This window comes from Anser cygnoides, chromosome 4, assembly GCF_040182565.1.
Source record: "Anser cygnoides isolate HZ-2024a breed goose chromosome 4, Taihu_goose_T2T_genome, whole genome shotgun sequence".
NCBI lineage: Eukaryota > Metazoa > Chordata > Aves > Anseriformes > Anatidae > Anser > Anser cygnoides.
Window position 1 is genome coordinate 44,420,224 of NC_089876.1, and position 18,950 is coordinate 44,439,173.

Sequence of the window (18,950 nt, forward strand, 5' to 3'; positions counted from 1 at the left end):
ACAAAGACTTAAAATGCACACCTGTAAGGATCTTTGAGAGACCAGACTATAACCATCAGACATCTGTCCAGCCATTCACATTCCTCTCACAGAGAGCCAGCTTCAGTACTTTATCTCCTTGCAAACACAGTTTCGCTTTAACTTCCAACCCATATCTTATCTTCTTAAAAACAAGCATGATTTCTTCTCTTGTTTTACAGAGAACTCAAAGGCTAGTTTATCACTAACGCTTATGTAGCGACTTTTTTTTTTTTTAAATCAAATTTACTTAGTTTCCTTTCTAGAAGAGTGCCTATGCCACTCAGTTTTCTTCAAAAATGAGGTGTTGCAAACCAAATATTTTTGCTGGGTCTAAAAGATCTACATACTATGGTTAAAAAACAATGGCATACCATTTTAACAAAGGTTCTTACTCAAATAACATCATATTGTTAATATTTAATTTACTACACAATACAGCATTCAGACACTTTGGGGGATACTGTTTGCTATTCAGTAATAGCTTTTCCATTCCTGCCTTTGACATTTTGTCCCTGTGTTCAGTTCCTCCCTCAGTTCTCATCTCTCCTGAGATTAATTACACTGATTTTGATCATCTTGCTTGTAATCTTTCTAACTTGTCAATGTACCTGTGTTGTGTTTGTCATTAAAAAAAAAAAAAAACACATTCAAAACAGAACTCCCCAGGAGTTCATAACATTCCTAACAGTGAATTATCTAAAGTCAGCTTCGAATTCAGTTTTTCAATCAGCTATACACAGATCTCACATAAATTATTTTGACCACATTTCAGTACTTGTTTTTAACATCAACCCAGACAATGGCAGAAATCCTGTAAAACTCAAGAAAAATCACTTTGATTCCATCCTCATTAGAAGTTTGGTCCAGATCGTTAATAAACCAAAGTAGGCCATTTTCTGTTCACACGTGGTTTTTAATTGTCTTCTATTTACTGACAGTCTTCTCCCAAGCCACCTCCCCATAATCTTCCAGGGGATAAAAACTAGGTTCACTGATCTCTGACTTCTTCACATCATCTGTTCCCACTCTTGAAAAATAAAATAAAATCCTAGGTTTTAACTTTTCCAGGCCTCAGAGGTACGCTCAATTTGCACAAATGCTTAAAATAACCTACTACAATTCAGAAAACACTTCAGCTAATGCCCTATGTGCACTAGGATGATTTTTATCAGCTTTCACTGACCCTCTCACCTAGTTTGCCCTTTTTTTTTATTATTCTGACTGCATTCCCATGGTACTGTTACATACAGTTGCAGAAAGTGTCTGACTACAACTTTTACTTCAAAACTGAACAAAGGCAGCACTACTCCAGACTTTTTGCAACACACATGAATTAAAATCTGTTTTTATTATTTGCTCTAACGGAAAGGGATTTCATACCTTAGATTGCAAGACTTTTATGCTTGTTCTACCCATTTTTTACCTCACAAGCTCTTTTCGCTGCTCTCATTTTCTTTGTAAAGGCCTTAAAACAACAAAGGGCTGCAAAGATCTCAAGATATAATCAGAAGCCAAACTCTTACCATGCTTACTATTTCTATTCAGATGAAAGATTAAATAACAATATTGAACGTTTAATTATTAATTTAGTATTTAATAATGATAGCAAATGCTCAAAAGCAACCTGTTTCAGCAACAAGCAGCTCTCCAGTACATTTGATCTCTTATTGTCTCAACACCATTTTGAACACCTATTACTTTTACTCTGCCTGTGTTACATTGCTTTAAGTCTCTCTGAGGTAACAGCTTAAACCTTCCAGTGTAAGGACCGTAAGTATATATATTACTGAAAACAATACGAGCAGTCACACATCAAGAACTATATTAGCAGTTTTTAATATTTGTATGTATACACACCCCTAATTATTCAAAAAAAAGAAAATATTTGTGAAGGTATATTTAAAATACACTTTTACAGAAATGCAAGCTTCCAGCACTATTAGGTCTTAAGTGTTGATATTGATTACTCGCCGTGTTTAATTGCACAGCAAGCTGAGGACGGATGCAGTTTGACAAGCCCAGCTGCTCTAACCCCAGCACCCCTGGCAGCCCTCCCCCCCGGCTTTTTTTTTTTTTTTAAAGGGGGGCTTCCGTTTTTAATTAATTACCGCATCCCCGGACCGCGGTGCCACGCTCAACTCACCTCCTCGGGGCTCCCTTCTCCGTGCAGCACACGGGCGGTCAACGAGAAGCCGCCAGCCCCAGGGACAGCCTAGGGACCGAGGAGGAGGAGGAGGAGGAAGGGCTGAGGGGGGCGCTGAAAGGAGCGGCGGGGCGCGGAGCCGCTCCGCGGGCTCCCTCCGGGCTCCTCCTCCGCCGCCCCTGTGACCGTTCAACGGCCACGCACGCGCGGAGTCCGGCGCGGCGCGCGAGCTCGGTTTGAACTAGGGGCTCGGCGGGGTTCGGCAAGGTTCGGCAGGGTTCGGAAGGGCTCGGCTGGGTTCGGCAGGGCTCGGCTCGCCGCCCGCCAGCGGTTAGGGGAGAGAGAGCGGAGCCCCCTCGCGCCCCGCGCCGCTCCGTCCCCCGCAGATGACGTCAGCATCCTCTACGGTGAGCCCGTCTCCCCGGCGCTGCGCGGCGCAGGCCCCGCCCTGCGGGGGCGGCGGCCATCTTGGCCGGGCGGCAGCGGAGCACGTTGCGGTCGGCCGCCCTGCCCCGGCACCGGGGGCGCCTCACGGCCCCCAGCCTCGGTAAGCGGCCCCGGGGGGGGGGCGCGGGGACACGGCGAGGGGGGACACCGGTGCTGTGATGGGGGGCGAGGGGAAGCGGAGGAGCCGTTGTGGCAGCCGGGCCTCGTCCATCCCCCCCCCCGTGGCAGCGAGCGGCGCCGCCGCGGCCCGGCCGCCTCCTGAGGGAGCCGAGACCCCGGCACGGGCACGGGCGGACTTCGCACGGAGCCTGACGGCTCCTTGCTGGCGGCTGGGGGTTGTGTTTTGGCAGCCGTCCTCTGCCGTGTGGCAGCAGAGCAAAACCGGAGGCTGTAGGAGCTGCCTGCGTGGACGGAGAGGCCTCTGTGCGGGCTTATCGCGTCCCGACGGCCGGGAGTCCTCGAGGGGAGAGAAGGGATTCGGGGGCTTCTTTATTTTTATTTTTTTCCTGGGGAGGTTTTCCCTGCTAAAGGAGGAAGGCGTGTTTTACACTATTTTCAGAAAGGTAACGTGTGGTGAAGAGATTGAGACTTCTTTAAGGGCTGGCAAGGTAGTGGGGTGAGGCCGTTTTCACGAGGTGTGTGTTAATAAATGAATAACAACCCCCCCCCCCCCCCAAAAAAAAAAAAAAAAACAGGTACACCAGGTAGGGCTTTTCTGTAGGGCCACGGTAGCGTTCTCTCACTGGAACGCACGTCGTTATTTCGCCTGCAGCTTTCTGTGACTGTCTGCGAGTTCTAACTTCGGTTTCTCCACTGTGGTTTCCCAGGTCCAAAAACCAAATCCTGCTGTAATTTTCATGTGGTTCGTTTCCAGTTTATTGGCATATTCTCAGGCGTTTCATTTCACGTTAAAAGAAAATATTAAAGATTGAATGATAGCTAATGCTATTCAGTACTAGCTGAACACACCCACGCGTAATGCTGCGTCAGTGTATTTGAGCATATGCTTTTCATGTTAACATTGCATTTATTTTCATACTCTTGTTGTGCCTCATGAGCAATACGAGTTAAATACAGTCATTAGATTTGGGGCTTGTTTAAAGCTCTTGTACAACATCATTTCAGTTTCTAAAACAAATGTCAAAAACTCAAGCATAGACTGGTTCTTAATTTCCTAGTAAATCTTGTTTGTACCAGTGCCACATACTACTGTTTCTGCTTTGACGCTTATAAATTTACTGATCTCCTCTATGCAGCTTGAAAGTCTGTTTTCTTTTTGTGTTTCATTTAAATTTCCTTTGGATATTCTATCTTTTTTTGTTCTTGTTGTGGAGTCACTATGTGTAGTCCCATTACCAATCGATTGAGAGAGAATTCTTGAGATGAATGATTTTTGGAGGATGCTACTCATCCTCATTTCTTTCTGCTGTATTTAGTTTACATCAGGTGCAGTGTAGTTTAATAAAAAGTAAATTATTTCTTTCTGCAAAGTAACTGAAGCGTGACTCAATTCTGAACACAGCTCTCCTTCACCACATTTAATTGAATCATCTGTGGCTTTTCAGTCTTCATTTACAATTTTTGTTAATGTTTGTATGCTTAATTCTGAGTGATTCAAAGCAATTGCAAATCCTTCTGTCGTTATTGACTTGGTTCAATAAATTTTCATATAAACTCTAATGCCTTTGAGAGAAGAAATAAATATTGGTGTTTCTTAAGGCAAGTACGTTTAATGTACAACCTGTAGACGAAATTTCTGTTGCTTTTTGTGGCAGGATAGAGTGGTCTTCTTTTGTGTCTTAGACATGACTTAGTGGTTGTATAATTATCATAATTGGACTTACTAGGCAGCTTTTGGCTTCGGTAAATGATGCTGGCAAAGCGTTTAAAACTTTTGTTGTTAGCAGTTGTTACTCTTCCTCTCATCCTTTCACCTGTGTCTCTGGTCCATTGTTCTAGAAAGATTACCCGTTGTTCACTCCATTAGAATTCACTGATCCAAAATAATGTATCGCTCTGTAGTTAGCAACAAATTAATGGTTTCCTGACTTGGTCTGTCGTGCTTCTTGATTTGGAAAGCAGAAATACAGGTATGAACTATATTAATGCTTCTGAATACCAGTTCCTTCTGCTGACTGTACCTAGCCATTACTGCTGTTTTGTATTGGAGCATATACATCTTGCTCGTGTTGCTCACCTGTCTTTTGAGAGGTCTGCTGTCTGCACCATGAAATCAGACAATCATATTTGGTGTGTTATATAAAGTGCCACTAAAGTAACTGTGTATAAATACTGTAGCTTGAGCTCAGTCTGCTTTTGGACGCTTGTTTAATTTGCTCTAAATTGGCAATTCTATGAATTTTCTTTTTCTCTTGTGGACAATTATCATCGTAGACATCAGGACAGTCCTGGAAATATTGCAGAAGTGACAGATATCACAAAGTTAGCTTTTTGAAAATGGTTTAAGACCACTGGAGAGTTATGGATAAACTGACACTTCATCGTGTAGATGGAAGCAGCAATGCATGATCCCACACCTCCATGCTGGTTCTGTAGTTCTGTCTCTTTGAATGCTTGCTACGCTTACATCTTTGACTGTTAGACCATCCAAAATCTTCATCACAGATACGGTTATTTTCCCATATAAATCAGCTACAAGAAAAGAAATCCCTAGGCTGTTCTATTACTTAGGAACCAAGGTCTGATTCAGCAATGGGTGGCAGTGAAAACTTGTCTGTTTAGGCCACTGAGATTGGCTGCAAAGCTTGTTGAAGTAGGTGGCAAAACCAAATTGTTTCAAGCCATGTTTGGCTTGGTCTTTAAGAGTGACCGACCCCATTTTCCTCCTGTGTTGCTTTAAGCCAAGCACCAGATGGGAAGGGTGGTGGAGAAGTGAGGCTGTCTGGTCTGCTATCTGTGTTGCTCAGGCACTAGCCTCTACTGAAGTTTGGGAGATTGGGTAGGGTACAGCAGCTTTGTCTGCTAGAGCTTCCTTTTGGAACCCATAGAAATAGCCTGAATGCTAGCTAGAGCCAAGATGACTAGCAGGGAAGGTCCTGCCCAGATGATGTTACAGTCTGCGTCTGCTCGAGGTCCTCAGCCACAAGCTGTTCTGCAGAAAGGGCTTGCTAGGCACTTTCTCTGGGAAACCAAAGGGAGCGAGCGATTCACCTCCAGGTACTCTGTGTGCTGCAAACACAGAGGGCTCCTGTGAAAGGCAGTAGGATGTATTTCTGAAGAACGTGTTTTTGCCGTATTGGAAACGCTGTCAAAATCCATTATTTCCGTCTTCTAGAAAATTACCCTGAGTCAAGCATCCTTACAGATCTTATTATTGAGTTTCTTGTTTGCAATTGTTAGAAAAATGTATTAAAGTGAGAATTGCAAACCCATTGCTCCATGTCTACAATGAATGCACCAACCAGTGGACTATGGAGTTGGTCAGTTTCTATGTCTTACTGGCCTGGATACAACCACACTGCTTACTCGGCCCTATTTTGTCAATGTGGTCTAATGATATGAGATTAAAACATTTTTAAAAAGTGACTTTATAATGTTCAGTCAGTTTTAATAACATCAATGATGTTATTGAGACTTTTTGTCTTTTTGTAAAAGGTTATGGATTCAAGAAAAAATAGAAATATTATAAGTAGAAACTGCCACGATAAATTTGGAGGCATGACTTGGATTGCATTCATTTATATCTGACAGAATATCTTCAGGCATTAATTTAAAAGTACTTGGGAAATTGAGAAGAGGAATAAGACCACCACTTTTAAAAGGAAGTACTGAAAATATTCATCATGGTAATAATTGATTTAAAAATCCAGTAACATCCTCACTTCTGACCTTTGGTCCGTGTTAGGTGCTGGTCTCTTTCTTTCTTTCATATTAGTAATATCTGCAGGATTCCTTCTAGCTAAAGTTCACAAGTGGATTTAGGGAAGGGGCTGGGGTTTAATGTAATAAATGTGCCATACACCTGTTGCTTCTTTTAGGGTATTGAAGTCACAGCCTTTCTTCATATAATAGCCATATGTAGTTAAGTAACCTGTAAAGCTTTAGTTTGGTGGGTGAAGATGAACTAGACATCCAATAGAAGATACTTTTTGATCAGAAATGTTAAAATCCTTTTCTTGGAAGCAAGTCCGTGTGCAGATTGTGTGAAAACTGGAAGTATTTCAGGACTCCCTGACATTACATCTTTGAACCTCTAATATGTATTGCACAGAATCAAGATCAACCCTTCTTACTATGGCATGCTTTTCTTGGAAACAAACATACTCAGATATAATCATGATTTTATTTTGCAGTGGAGAGAAAGGAATGGAATTGAAAGCCAATGTTAAAGATTGTGCAGTTTTTTGTACAGCAGTACCCTCAGCACTTGGATCTGAGTCTATTTGTCCTGTTTGCCATCGTGTTTGAAAGGAGGGGAAAAACAGTAATCTTGCTTTTTTTTTTGTCTCTGAACTCTACTAGTAATAACTTCAGATAAGTAACTTAAGATATTTCCTGTGCTGTCAGTAATTACGTCCTATCTGGTTTTTGTTTTTCCTTAAGATCTGGAAGACTCCCACCACTCCTTCTCATAATTGGTGTATGTGTGTAACCTTAAACTGCGCATCATGGCAGACAAATTAACAAGAATTGCTATTGTCAACCATGACAAGTGTAAGCCAAAGAAATGCCGTCAAGAATGCAAAAAGAGTTGTCCTGTGGTTCGAATGGGTAAGAGATGTAATTTAACCACCAAGTATTTAAGCATTTGGAGAAGTTCAAAGTAATGTTCAGCTGGAAGAGGCTACTGGTTTTTTATATAACTAACTATTTTTTTGTTTGTCATTCATGCTTTCTTTTTATGAAGACTTTAGAAGTTGAATATCATTGAAAGCATGAACAATTGGTAGCAGTAATGCCACTTTTCAGATTGTCACTGGCTATTCGTGACTATTACAGTCAGCTTCAGTGACTATTCATAGAATCATTGAATCACAGAAGGGTTTGGTTTGGAAGGGACCTTAAAGATCACTCAGTTCCAGCCCCCCACCATGGGCAGCGACACCTCCCACCAGACCAGGTTGCTCAAAGTCCCATCCAACCTGGCTTTGGACACATCAAGGTGAGGCAACCTGTTCCAGTGCCTCACCACCCCCATAGTAAAGAATTTATTCCTATGAATTGGTTACGTGTTCTTCTGTGGAATTCGGTAGTACTAGCAAGAAACGTGATTCATTCAAAACTTTCTAAAGTTCATCTTATTCTTTATCACCAGGAAAACTTTGCATAGAAGTCACATCACAGAGCAAAATAGCATGGATCTCAGAAACACTTTGTATTGGTTGTGGTATTTGCATCAAGGTAAAAGGCTGTTTTGTTTGAAGTGATAACATTTCTTCATCATGCTGTTATGTTTAGCAATGTACATGGTAATTTCATAAAGTAACTTTGAGAATAATCAGACCTTGTTAACTGTTACTGTTTATATAAAATACTGGGTCCGATTACTGAACTGATTGGGCTGGGGATGTGGGCTGTATATTTTGTTTGTAGCTTTGTCTTGGAATGCTTTGCTTTGGGGCAGGAGGAGGGGTTGGTTGGTACCGTGGCAATAGAGATCTAACAGCAGAAGGATGTTTTCAGAGATCTAGCATATATGCTGTATGACTTGCAGTCTAAATTGCTAAGTACTCAATTTGAAAAGTGTGGTATGGAACTTCTTTGGAGTTGACTAAGTAAATGGCAGTGAAATAATGTTTTGGTAAATATTTATAAAAGAACTCTTAAGTGCACAGCTAAGTGCAGTACAGGAAATAAGAGAATTTTGTTAATAAATTGTGTGCTTTAGTAATATATATATTTGTTTCAATTACAGAAATGTCCTTTTGGAGCCTTGTCAATTGTTAACTTACCTAGCAACCTGGAGAAAGAAACAACACACAGATACTGTGCCAATGCCTTCAAACTTCACAGGTATTTTATTTTCCAGACCAGTGTAAAAGGCACAAAAATTTTCAAGCTTATGTTAAGCTAAGCTAGATGTTCATATCCGGTTGTTCATGATTATTGGCTCAGTAGCTTCGTTTTTAAATGTTAATGACAATTTTTCTTACTTAAATGGACCATCATGAAACTGAATTTTAGTACTCATTTTATAGAATGAGTGTTCCTACTAGTTAAAAACCATCATGTTCTAATTTTTTTCTGAATCATGTATTGTTAGGTTAACAAAGTAGGCTCGAATAATCAGCAAGTCTGAAAACAGGTTGTGATTTTTACTTTACCACTAAATCTTGGTGTCTGATGGCATTAAATCAATATAATCTGAAGTTATCAATGTTGCATACAGGTTGCCTATCCCTCGTCCAGGGGAAGTACTGGGATTGGTTGGAACCAATGGTATTGGAAAATCAACTGCCTTGAAAATCCTAGCAGGAAAACAGAAGCCAAATCTTGGAAAATATGATGTATGTATCAGCAATAAAATAAAATTGCCATTATAGATAGCTGTGGTTATACGTTTTCACTGAGTTTTCATAATTATTAATGTGGTAGAATTTGCAAGGATAGTGGCACTTTACCTCGTAACAGCCAAAGACCTACTCTACCCTGAAACAATAGAAGGATGGTTTTAAGAGGCTTTTTCTCCAAATTCTCTGTATCTTTCAAGAAAGATAATGGTAGTAATTATAACTCAATGAAGATGATTATCAGAAACACATTTTGATCTTGCAATTACAAGGTTTTTGTTTTTTTAATACCAGTCTTTAAAATGTAATCAACTTCCTTCCCCAGCCCTTCCCCTTCCCCCCAGTTTACATAATTTACTTCTTTCCCACCAAGGGATTTAGGTTTTGGAGTTCCCACTAAGTCTGAACGGTTCTAGTGTCTATGAGCACCATGTATCATTTTGATCTGTTGGCCTTTTTTATATCTTTGATTTTTTTTTTAAGATGATTTATGGAAGTGTGTGGTTGTCATAAGTTGTTGATGATGTTTCCCGCTGTAGACTTTAACACTGTTCTGAAAACTGTTAGTTTATCTTGTTAAATACTTAGACATATCAATGGTGTCAAACTGTACAGCAAGCAAGCAAAATAATTTACAAATTTGTTTATCTACAAAAGAAACTACTCCAAAGAGTGAATATTATTACAGAAAAGACGTAAATAATCACTATTGTGACTCTTCTTATCAGGTAGTCTTTCAGTTATCACCTTCTTACCCTCACATAACCTTGTGGTGTGTGTTGAGCCTTTTTTCATCTGAAAGATTATCATTTTAATGAATTATCCATTTCATGGCTGTCACTTAAAACTGCAAAGAAATCATTATTTTCCAACTATATTTTCCATTCTCATTCAAGTTTGGTTTATTTTATTTTGTGGACTTCTTGTTTCAGATGGTAGTACTGCAGAAATAGCAAAACTTTTCATTCTTTCAATGTACTTTATGGAATTGCTCCCAAAATCAGACTTCCCTGTGAAGAGCCAAATCATTATGACCACAGAAGCATGTGGTATGAATCAAGTGTTACATGTTGCTTCTGCTCCAAAACTTAGGAAGCATTGCCTCTTTGTATTTGCTTGGTTTGAAAATGCGGCAGCTGTATCACTCCGTTTGTGTACTGTTAACCATCAAAATAATTTAGCACTATTCAAAGTAGTAATGCTGTGCAAAATGACACTCTACAGGTTAGGTTGTGTTGTGGTTTTTTTGTGTCCCCCCCCCCCCCCCCCCCCCCCCCCGGTGATTGCTCTGAACAGGTTTGTTTTGTTTTTGTTAATCAAGATGGGTTTCTTGTAATTTTTCGTTATTTGGTCTCTTGGTTTCCTTGGAAACGTTGGCTGGAAGCAGAGAAGACAACCATTTATTTTTTTTTGCATCTTTTGTGGAAGTTGATTGTATCAGTCCAGCCCTTTTCCTTTTTATTAGCTGGGTCAGATAGCTAATATCCAGCTACACAAATCCATAACATCTTTTTTCCCTGAGAGGTAGTTTGTCTTACAGGTTTTTTTTTACCTCGTAGGTGCAAATTTAAGATGCTTTTTCTTGGAAGAGCTAGTGGCAGCACATCTGAAGAAAGAAAAAAAAAAAGTCCTAGCTTTTGACCTCCATTTCTAATTAGTTTATTTTGTTCTTAATGGAAACTTTGTAACAGCCGTCTAGTAACTAGCTTTTATCCAGGCTTTTTTTAATCTTGCAAGCACATTCTATTTGCTGTGTTGGTTGGAATTGTAATATTAAACATTTTTAATGTATGTAAAATGGTATAAGTAAACATAGGCTTTAATTTTGTCACAGGATCCACCTGACTGGCAAGAAATTCTGACTTATTTCCGAGGATCTGAATTACAAAATTATTTCACCAAGATCCTGGAAGATGACCTAAAAGCTATCATTAAACCTCAGTACGTGGACCAGATCCCTAAAGCTGCAAAGGTAAGTAATTTCATTAGCTAAAGGAAAACTGGGGGCTTCTCCTGTAATGATTCTTTTGTATTTCAAGATTTTTATTTATTTTAATGTGAAAAATCCACTGCTGTTTGAAATGTTGTTGGGTTTTCTGTATTGCTTTTCTTTTAGGGAACAGTGGGATCAATTCTGGATAGAAAGGATGAAACTAAGACACAAACTGTTGTATGTCAGCAGCTTGGTAAGTAATTTTGTAAGGTCAAACTGCAGAGTATGTGAGAAATTGGTATTTACTGAAAAAAAAAAGTTACTGCTAATATAATGGTTGGTTTAAATTGTACCAACTTTAAAAATAAATAACAAATATGCAAAGATGCTTTGGAATAAAGACTAGGGCTTGCTATATGTATTATCTGAACCAATGCCAGTAATGCTTTCTAGTGACAAACTAACTGACATGTGCTGGTTGATCAATCAAATGCAGTTTCTCTTTCATGGTAATATTTAAATCTGGAAAAAATCCAGTTACCATCTGCTGTTCTTGCTTGCTTTACAACTTGAGAAAAATTATGGTATCCTGTGGTGAGAACCATTGCATATAGGAAGTATTATCCAAGCACAAAAAAAAAACTCTTCAAAAAAGCTGTATATAGTTAGTTACAATGGGAGTAATACTCACTTCTGAGAATCAAGTAATTAATGAGAACATCTGCATAGTCCAGATAATTTTTGTAGATGTTTTGAATTGTTACCTAAATTCAGGTGTTGCAAAATTACCAATAGGGTTCTTTTTGGTAGAGCTGAGTAGTAAACGTTGCGATATGTTGTGCCAGCAAGAGTATGGTCTGTGAGCCAAGCTTAACTACTTAGTGAAATTGTCACATTCTTGACATTTCTTGCTCATAAAGCTGACCAGAAAATACTGGCTTCAGCCATTTGGTATAATGCTTGGAGGATTTGATTTTCCTGAAAATTAAAACTTTTTAATAAAGTCTAACAAGAAATGATTTAAAAATTGGTATAGTTTCTTTTTAGGGACAGAAGTCATCACTAAACGTATTGTGGAAAAGCAAATAGGAATGTAATCCTTCTTGAATGATAGGAAGTAGCCTTAATTAGCTAGTGCTGCAGAGAAGCCATAACTTGTTGTGACTCTTAAGAACAGCATTAGGATTTCTTATAAACTAAATGTATATTTAACTTTTCTTTTTTTTCCTCTGTGTAGGATGTCTGCTGTGATTATACATATGTCCATAGGTAATAAACATATGAATTGTTGTGTTGGGTATAACATATCTAAAACTAGCCTCTTATTTGCAGACCTAACCCATCTGAAAGAAAGAAATGTTGAGGACCTTTCAGGAGGAGAACTTCAGAGATTTGCTTGTGCGGTTGTTTGCATTCAGAAGGCTGATATGTATGTTTGATTTACTTCTGTTACACGTTGCTTCTAATAACCTGTCTCATAGTATGGTCCTCTAATTTACATTTATTGTTAAAAATAATACTTTTGTTTGAAATGTTTGAACAAAAAGAAAATAATTTTATTAGCTTTTACATACTAACTCAGCAGCTTGGATCTATATTTCTTCCATATATAATGTGTTTGTTTTGTTTCTGTACTTTAATTCATCTGAACAGAAATGTCTGATTTCAGAGGTAGCTATTTGACAGTGTACCTCACTGTAATCCTTTTTGAATAAGTAATAGACAAAAATAAGATTCTTCACATGTATCGTGACCAGGAAATTTAAAAAAAGTCTGGTCCATCCTTGGATCAAGAAAGCAAGAGCGGAAGACTTAAGTTTTCTGTCTTTTTTTTGTTTGTTGTTTTGATTTGATGTGGGGGTGGAGAATATCCTTCTTCCAGTCTCATAGGTCCATGGATTTGCACTTTTCACTTAAATTTAAGATGAGTCAGAACAGAGTGCATGAGTACAGAGAGCTGATTGGTGACTCCATATAGCACGTGATAACTTTTCCAGAATTTTTGGGGAGCTAAGGCTTAATTTGGCGTGTTTAACAATCTCATGTTACAGTCATCAGAGATTCAAGGCAAGTGTCAGTATATAATACTTGTTTCTTCTCTCTCAGTATGAAAACAAGTTTTTATTTTTGTTTGTTTATTGGTTGAAATGTTAGTGTTAGATTTGAATATGTTGAAGCTTACATTCTCTAAGTCTCACTCTTTCTTTTTGGGTTAGCTTCATGTTTGATGAACCTTCGAGCTACCTAGATGTCAAGCAGCGCTTGAAAGCTGCCATTACTATTCGATCCCTAATAAACCCTGACAGGTAAATATAAATTTAAAATGTTTTGCTAGACTGTAGTAGTAGGTGAGTTGTTGCAGAGTAAAGAAAAAGTCAGTCTATCTCCCTGTAAATGCTAATTTCTCAGTATAGTACATGAATAGATGTTTAAAATATTCTAAGTCGGTAGAATCTTCTTCTGCACATTTTGGAAATCTGGTTCTGTAGTTACTATTTCAGCATTGGGGTATATTATGTAGTATGTATGTGAAAATTGTGTTGATAGCTTGTGTGTCTGCAAGACTACACTAAGAAAGAAGTTAGTGTTTGAATAAACTTGTTTAGAAGTTCAGTGTTGAAGTAAAAACAAAAATCTCTGACTATTTTTCAGGTACATTATTGTCGTAGAGCACGATCTAAGTGTGTTAGATTATCTCTCTGACTTTATCTGCTGCCTGTATGGTGTGCCAAGTGCTTATGGTGTTGTTACTATGCCTTTCAGCGTAAGAGAAGGTAATTTTTGCCATATTTTGCTCTTTAAACGTACCAAAAAAAATTGTAGAAGAAAAAGGTATCAAAATACTGGTAGTCTATTATGTGAATATATGTTTTTCCTGTTACATAGTATTTTGGTAACGAAAAAATTACTTTTTTATTCTGTGCAGAAATTTCATTTTTTATGAACCAAACATTATAACTCACTCCAAAAGCCTTAATTATAAAAGGCCCTTTGTCACTTGCTGTGGACATGATTTTGATACTTTCAGGTATTTTTGTAGACTGGAGTTACACAAAAGACCCTATAAATAGTAAAGAAAGGGCAAGAGACAGTTTGCACAGTGCAGAGGTAGGTAGTGTTGAACTGAATTGACCACCCATCTTGCACTGAGATTTAGCAATAAATGTTTTCGTGATAACAGGTCCAGAAGCAGTAGTTCCTTTAAACCTTACACGCACAGTACTCATTACAGGCTTTTAGGAAGAGAACCTAGAGCCTTTTTGTATTTTTGGTTAGATCGTTCATTGAATTTGCATCATTTCCACACTTTAAACAAGATGTTTCTTGCTTCTTTTAACATAACCATTTAAAATCCAACCTTCTCCATATCTGCCTGGAATTTACGGCCAAGACCTAAAATCCCTTCCGTCTTGCTTTTGTTGTAGGCATTTTTAATGATCTTCTTTTCTCCCTTCATAGGCATAAACATTTTCTTAGATGGCTACGTCCCAACGGAAAATCTAAGGTTTCGAGATGCATCTCTGGTATTTAAAGTGGCTGAGACAGCTAATGAAGAAGAGGTTAAAAAGATGTGTATGTACAAATATCCAGGAATGAAAAAAAAGATGGGAGAATTTGAACTATCCATTGTAGCTGGAGAATTCACAGATTCTGAAATTATGGTGATGCTAGGGGAAAATGGTAAGTAGAATTCGTGTTGGAAGTGGTTCTTACAGCCCCAAATACGTTCCTGAAGACTTTCTGGTTCTTACAGCCCCAAATACGTTCCTGAAGACTTTCTACTTTCTGGGAGCCAGGCTTCTAAATTACTGGTTTTAAGTCCAGTTGAAGTGCTTATTTCCTAGTGAAGGTGTCTATGCCATGAGCTTCCTCTATATGCAGTGGGAGCTTGAAGCTAATGAATGTTAATGATGCAATTCTCTTGATTTGTTATCCCATTTTAAGAACTCCAGGTGGCAGGACGATGATGATTGACCTAGTGAGCTTAGCTGCAAGTCTAGACTATTATAGCATTAGGTATCTTCGATTTCAAAAAAGCAAGAAATAGCAACTACTAATTGCTTGAAGTAAACAGAGGAATTCTCTCTAATTTTTAAATGTGTTCTTCACTAAGTATTTTGTTGTATCACTGACTTAATTGCTATAAGTCTAAGTTATTAAAAGTGTCTTAAATATATGTAACTTGCATTTTATTTTAGGAACTGGCAAAACTACGTTTATCCGAATGCTTGCAGGAAGACTTACACCTGATGAAGGAGGTAGTACTTAATAGATCAGTTGAAATCTATTTTGAAGATACTGTAAAGACTCCTGTTTTCATTATAAATTTTCTCTCTTTTATAGGTGAGGTCCCAATTCTAAATGTCAGCTACAAGCCACAGAAGATCAGTCCTAAATCTACAGTATGTTTAAGCCTTATTTGTTAAGTACTGTGTTTGCTGCAAAAAGCATGTTGTTAGTACACAGAATTTCTTCATGCCTAGAATAGAGTTAAGAGGGTTTTGTTCTTATTTTCTTATAGTGGGACATATAAAACTAAGTGGCAAAATTTTTATTTTGATAGGGAAGTGTCCGTCAGCTGCTGCATGAGAAGATAAGAGATGCCTATACGCACCCCCAGTTTGTAACTGATGTAATGAAACCACTTCAAATAGAAAACATCATTGACCAGGAGGTATTAATGGCCTGAGACAACACGTAACTTTTAATTCAGGTACCACTTGAGCATCAAAAAAGAAATGTGGCTCACTCTTCTCTCCTCCTCTTACTAGGTTCAGACGTTGTCTGGTGGTGAGTTGCAGCGTGTTGCGTTAGCTCTTTGTCTTGGTAAACCTGCAGATGTCTACCTAATCGATGAACCGTCAGCATATTTGGACTCTGAACAACGTCTAATGGCTGCTAGAGTCATGAAACGGTAAAGTATACATAGTAGGGAAAATACTTGAATTTTACAGTAGCTTTGCAGTCAATCTACATTCAGGTATCTCAATTTTCTTTCAGTTTCATTCTCCATGCTAAAAAAACAGCTTTTGTGGTAGAACATGACTTTATCATGGCTACGTATCTTGCTGATCGTGTGATTGTTTTTGATGGTGTTCCCTCCAAGAACACAGTTGCAAACAGGTAAGGGACTTGTTCGCGTTAGTAAGCAATATATAAGATGACAAAACAGAAATAAATTGTTTATCAGAAGCATTAACAAAACTGAGGTGAAGTATCTCTGCCTATGGAAACTTACACTGCAATTAAAGTCAATTAAAGCAGAAAAAGCTAGACCAGCTCCTGCCTTATACCAGCCTTAAGCAACAGCACAGCAATTAAATTGCAGTCAGAGGAAGAGAAGTCAGGGGCATCACTTGAGAAGAATGAAAAAATGGCTGACTGTAACCTGAGTATGCTTATGGAAAATAACTTCCAGACGTGTTAAAGTAGTGAACTAAGGCTCTTTCTGGCACGTATGCAAATAGTATGTGAAGTGCAAGTCTTAACAGCAACACAGAAAAACCACGGACAGCGTGCATTATATTGTAAAGTATAAAGGTGTCCTTCTTGGACTTCTTTACTTTTTGTTCCTGTAAATAATTCCATGTAAACTATGGAAAGTTTGAGGAGTAGCCCTATTAGAAACCAGACTTCTAGACCAGTGTAATTATCAAGTACTTAATATGAGCTAGATGAAGTAAACACAGGGGTCTTCATAGGTGCCAGTCTGTTTCTGATGGCATTCCTCATAGGAATATATTTGTTTGAATTAGGAAACAAAAGCGAATCACATAACTACTACTACTCAGCACCATATATTACGATTTGTTACACCTCACTATTGGTGCAACTTCATTTTTTTCCTTTCATGCAAGTAACATGTGCCAACACAGAAGTGTGTATATTAAGTGAAAAGGCAGCAAAGGTAGCAGCCTGAAGACTTGTAGTGACATGCTGGGATCCTGCTGAAAGATGATAGTTATAAACTTCTTGTTTGAGACATCATTTAACTGAAAATGTAGCACATGCTGGTATGTCAAATACCAGCTTACAGAACTGAGTGAGCTCAGGATTGAAATCAAAGCTCTCTCTAAACTACAGGCATACCTGCCTGTACAAGTATAGAACTTCTTAAAATTTATCTGGGAAGTGTGCATGCTGTTTCTAACACTCTCCTCTCCTAACAGTCCTCAGACTCTTTTGGCTGGAATGAATAAGTTTTTATCTCAACTTGAAATCACTTTCAGAAGAGACCCTAACAACTACAGACCAAGAATAAACAAACTCAATTCAATCAAGGTAAGTGAGAAGCACCTTTACAGTGAGGAAGCCATGACAGTTTAACATAGGCTAAGGCTTTAAAATAAGAAACAAAAGGAAGACCAGTCTGCTATTTTTGCTGTGCTGGAGACTAGCACAAGGAATGAGAGTAATAAGGAAAGCAGAAAGGAATTTAGATGGGCATTGTTTAGTTCAGCTATGTTCAAGTATGTCAAAGACTATTTTAAGTAACTTTTTTCTTCTTCCCCAGGATGTGGAACAAAAGAAGAGTGGAAACTACTTTTTCTTGGATGACTAAATATTGAATCTGAGCATCTTTTGTAACTGGCATATAGAAATGCATACTGAAATTTAATACTTGTGGATAAGAAGGCTCAATCAGGTTTTAGAACAATTCATCTTCTGGAGCTTAAAGTCTCTCGCTGCGTGTAACATCTGAGATCAGTAGCAGTGCATAAATTCTAGGCTGAGTAAAACTGCCACTTTATATATTTTGGTGACATGGTCCTGTTTTCAGTGTTATAATTCAAAATAGACCATCTTGAATCATGCAAATGAGTCTCCAGCTTTTTCAGAATTTAAGGGAGGTTTCCAATTCAATATTCTACTCATGTACCAAGTGCTGACTGGACTTCCCCCTTTTTGAAAATCCTTGAAGCTGTTTTCTGTACAAGATATGGAGACTTACCGTGAATGTCAAGATACAGAAGATACTCTAATTTTAAAGATGCTGAATCTCTCTGGATGAGGGTTTCATAAATAAATATCCTCTTAACTTACACTTCTTTTGTGATACAATGCAAAAATTCTTCAATCATTAATTCAGCAGTGTCTGTGTGTTTGTCGTGTACACCTTCTCATATTACAAAAAGAAACAAAAAAGGGAGTACAAACTACCTCTAACAATATAAAGACAGACATCTATCCTTTAAGTCTTCTGTCCCTGTGCACCTTCTCAGACCTAGTTACAGGAGAATAATCAGTTAAAGTAAAGACTAAAATCCTTTCAAGCTTCACTTATGCAGGTTTAAGGCAGGTAAGGGCTGACTGTTTCGCAGTGCTTTGATTTACAAACTCTACAGTATACTATGGGAAGTAGGTTTTTTAGCAGTAAAACGGTCTCAAAGTACTGAGGGCCTGTCAACAGAACCTTCCTCCTGCACTATTCTACAATACAGCCACATGAAGCTTATGACAAAATGGTAATTTTTATATATCCTCTTATATAAGAGGGTAGGGTAGCTCATCTGTTGGCACAGTGTCCCTCAGATTTGGGGGGGGTTCTAAGAAGCTGAACAGGGTAAGGTTTCAGTTTATGTGCATACAACACTTACCTTGTTGCTAAGGCTTTGAATAGCACCCCACTGAGCTTAACTCTTACAGCCCTCAGTGCTGGCTTAGTTTTCAATCTGAAAACCTGACGATTGCCTCTTTTGAAATACTTTGTTCTGAAGGGAAAGTGTCTCAGTTACAAAAAAAACAAACATCCTCTACCACTACCACTACGGACAGGAACTAGAAATCCTGTTGACCTGGAGTTTGGAGCTTGCCTACCTACTGACTGCTGATTGATGGTAGTCCTGCTGTTTACAAATAGCTATATAAACAGAACAAAAATATACAGGTAGTGTCATTGCAACAGTTTCAAATACATAAATATAATTTAGAAAGA

At 38.5% G+C, this 18,950-nt stretch overlaps 2 protein-coding genes across 7 annotated transcripts in view; one reads left to right on the forward strand and one right to left on the reverse strand.

Annotated features, from left to right (window-relative positions):
- The window catches only part of ANAPC10 (anaphase promoting complex subunit 10), a 130,963-nt gene extending 128,419 nt beyond the window's left edge, over positions 1-2,544 (reverse strand). For all 6 annotated transcript variants that reach the window (XR_007166118.2, XM_066996718.1, XM_013175058.3 and 3 more), the window contains exon 1: positions 2,165-2,544. The gene's annotated coding sequence lies outside the window, so the exon portion shown is untranslated. The remainder of the gene's footprint in view (positions 1-2,164) is intronic.
- Positions 2,545-2,553: 9 nt separating this feature from the next.
- Positions 2,554-18,059, forward strand: ABCE1 (ATP binding cassette subfamily E member 1). Its single transcript, XM_048071789.2, has 18 exons — positions 2,554-2,711; positions 7,175-7,342; positions 7,887-7,972; positions 8,487-8,584; positions 8,961-9,078; positions 10,916-11,053; positions 11,198-11,267; positions 12,347-12,443; positions 13,231-13,320; positions 13,667-13,788; positions 14,474-14,695; positions 15,214-15,273; positions 15,359-15,417; positions 15,579-15,689; positions 15,787-15,929; positions 16,016-16,138; positions 17,185-17,296; positions 17,529-18,059. The coding sequence occupies exons 2-18, from the start codon at positions 7,240-7,242 to the stop codon at positions 17,574-17,576; spliced, it is 1,800 nt and encodes a 599-aa protein (XP_047927746.1). The 5' UTR covers positions 2,554-2,711; positions 7,175-7,239; the 3' UTR covers positions 17,577-18,059.
- Positions 18,060-18,950: the final 891 nt, after the last annotated feature.

Bases quoted from the DNA above. Each gene is read 5' to 3' on its own strand.
- ABCE1 (XM_048071789.2), top strand. From the start codon at position 7,240: ATGGCAGACAAATTAACAAGAATTGCTATTGTCAACCATGACAAGTGT. The intron at 11,054-11,197 runs GTAAGTAATTTC...CTTTTCTTTTAG, and splicing joins AGATCCCTAAAGCTGCAAAG to GGAACAGTGGGATCAATTCT. The intron at 11,268-12,346 runs GTAAGTAATTTT...TCTTATTTGCAG, and splicing joins TGTTGTATGTCAGCAGCTTG to ACCTAACCCATCTGAAAGAA.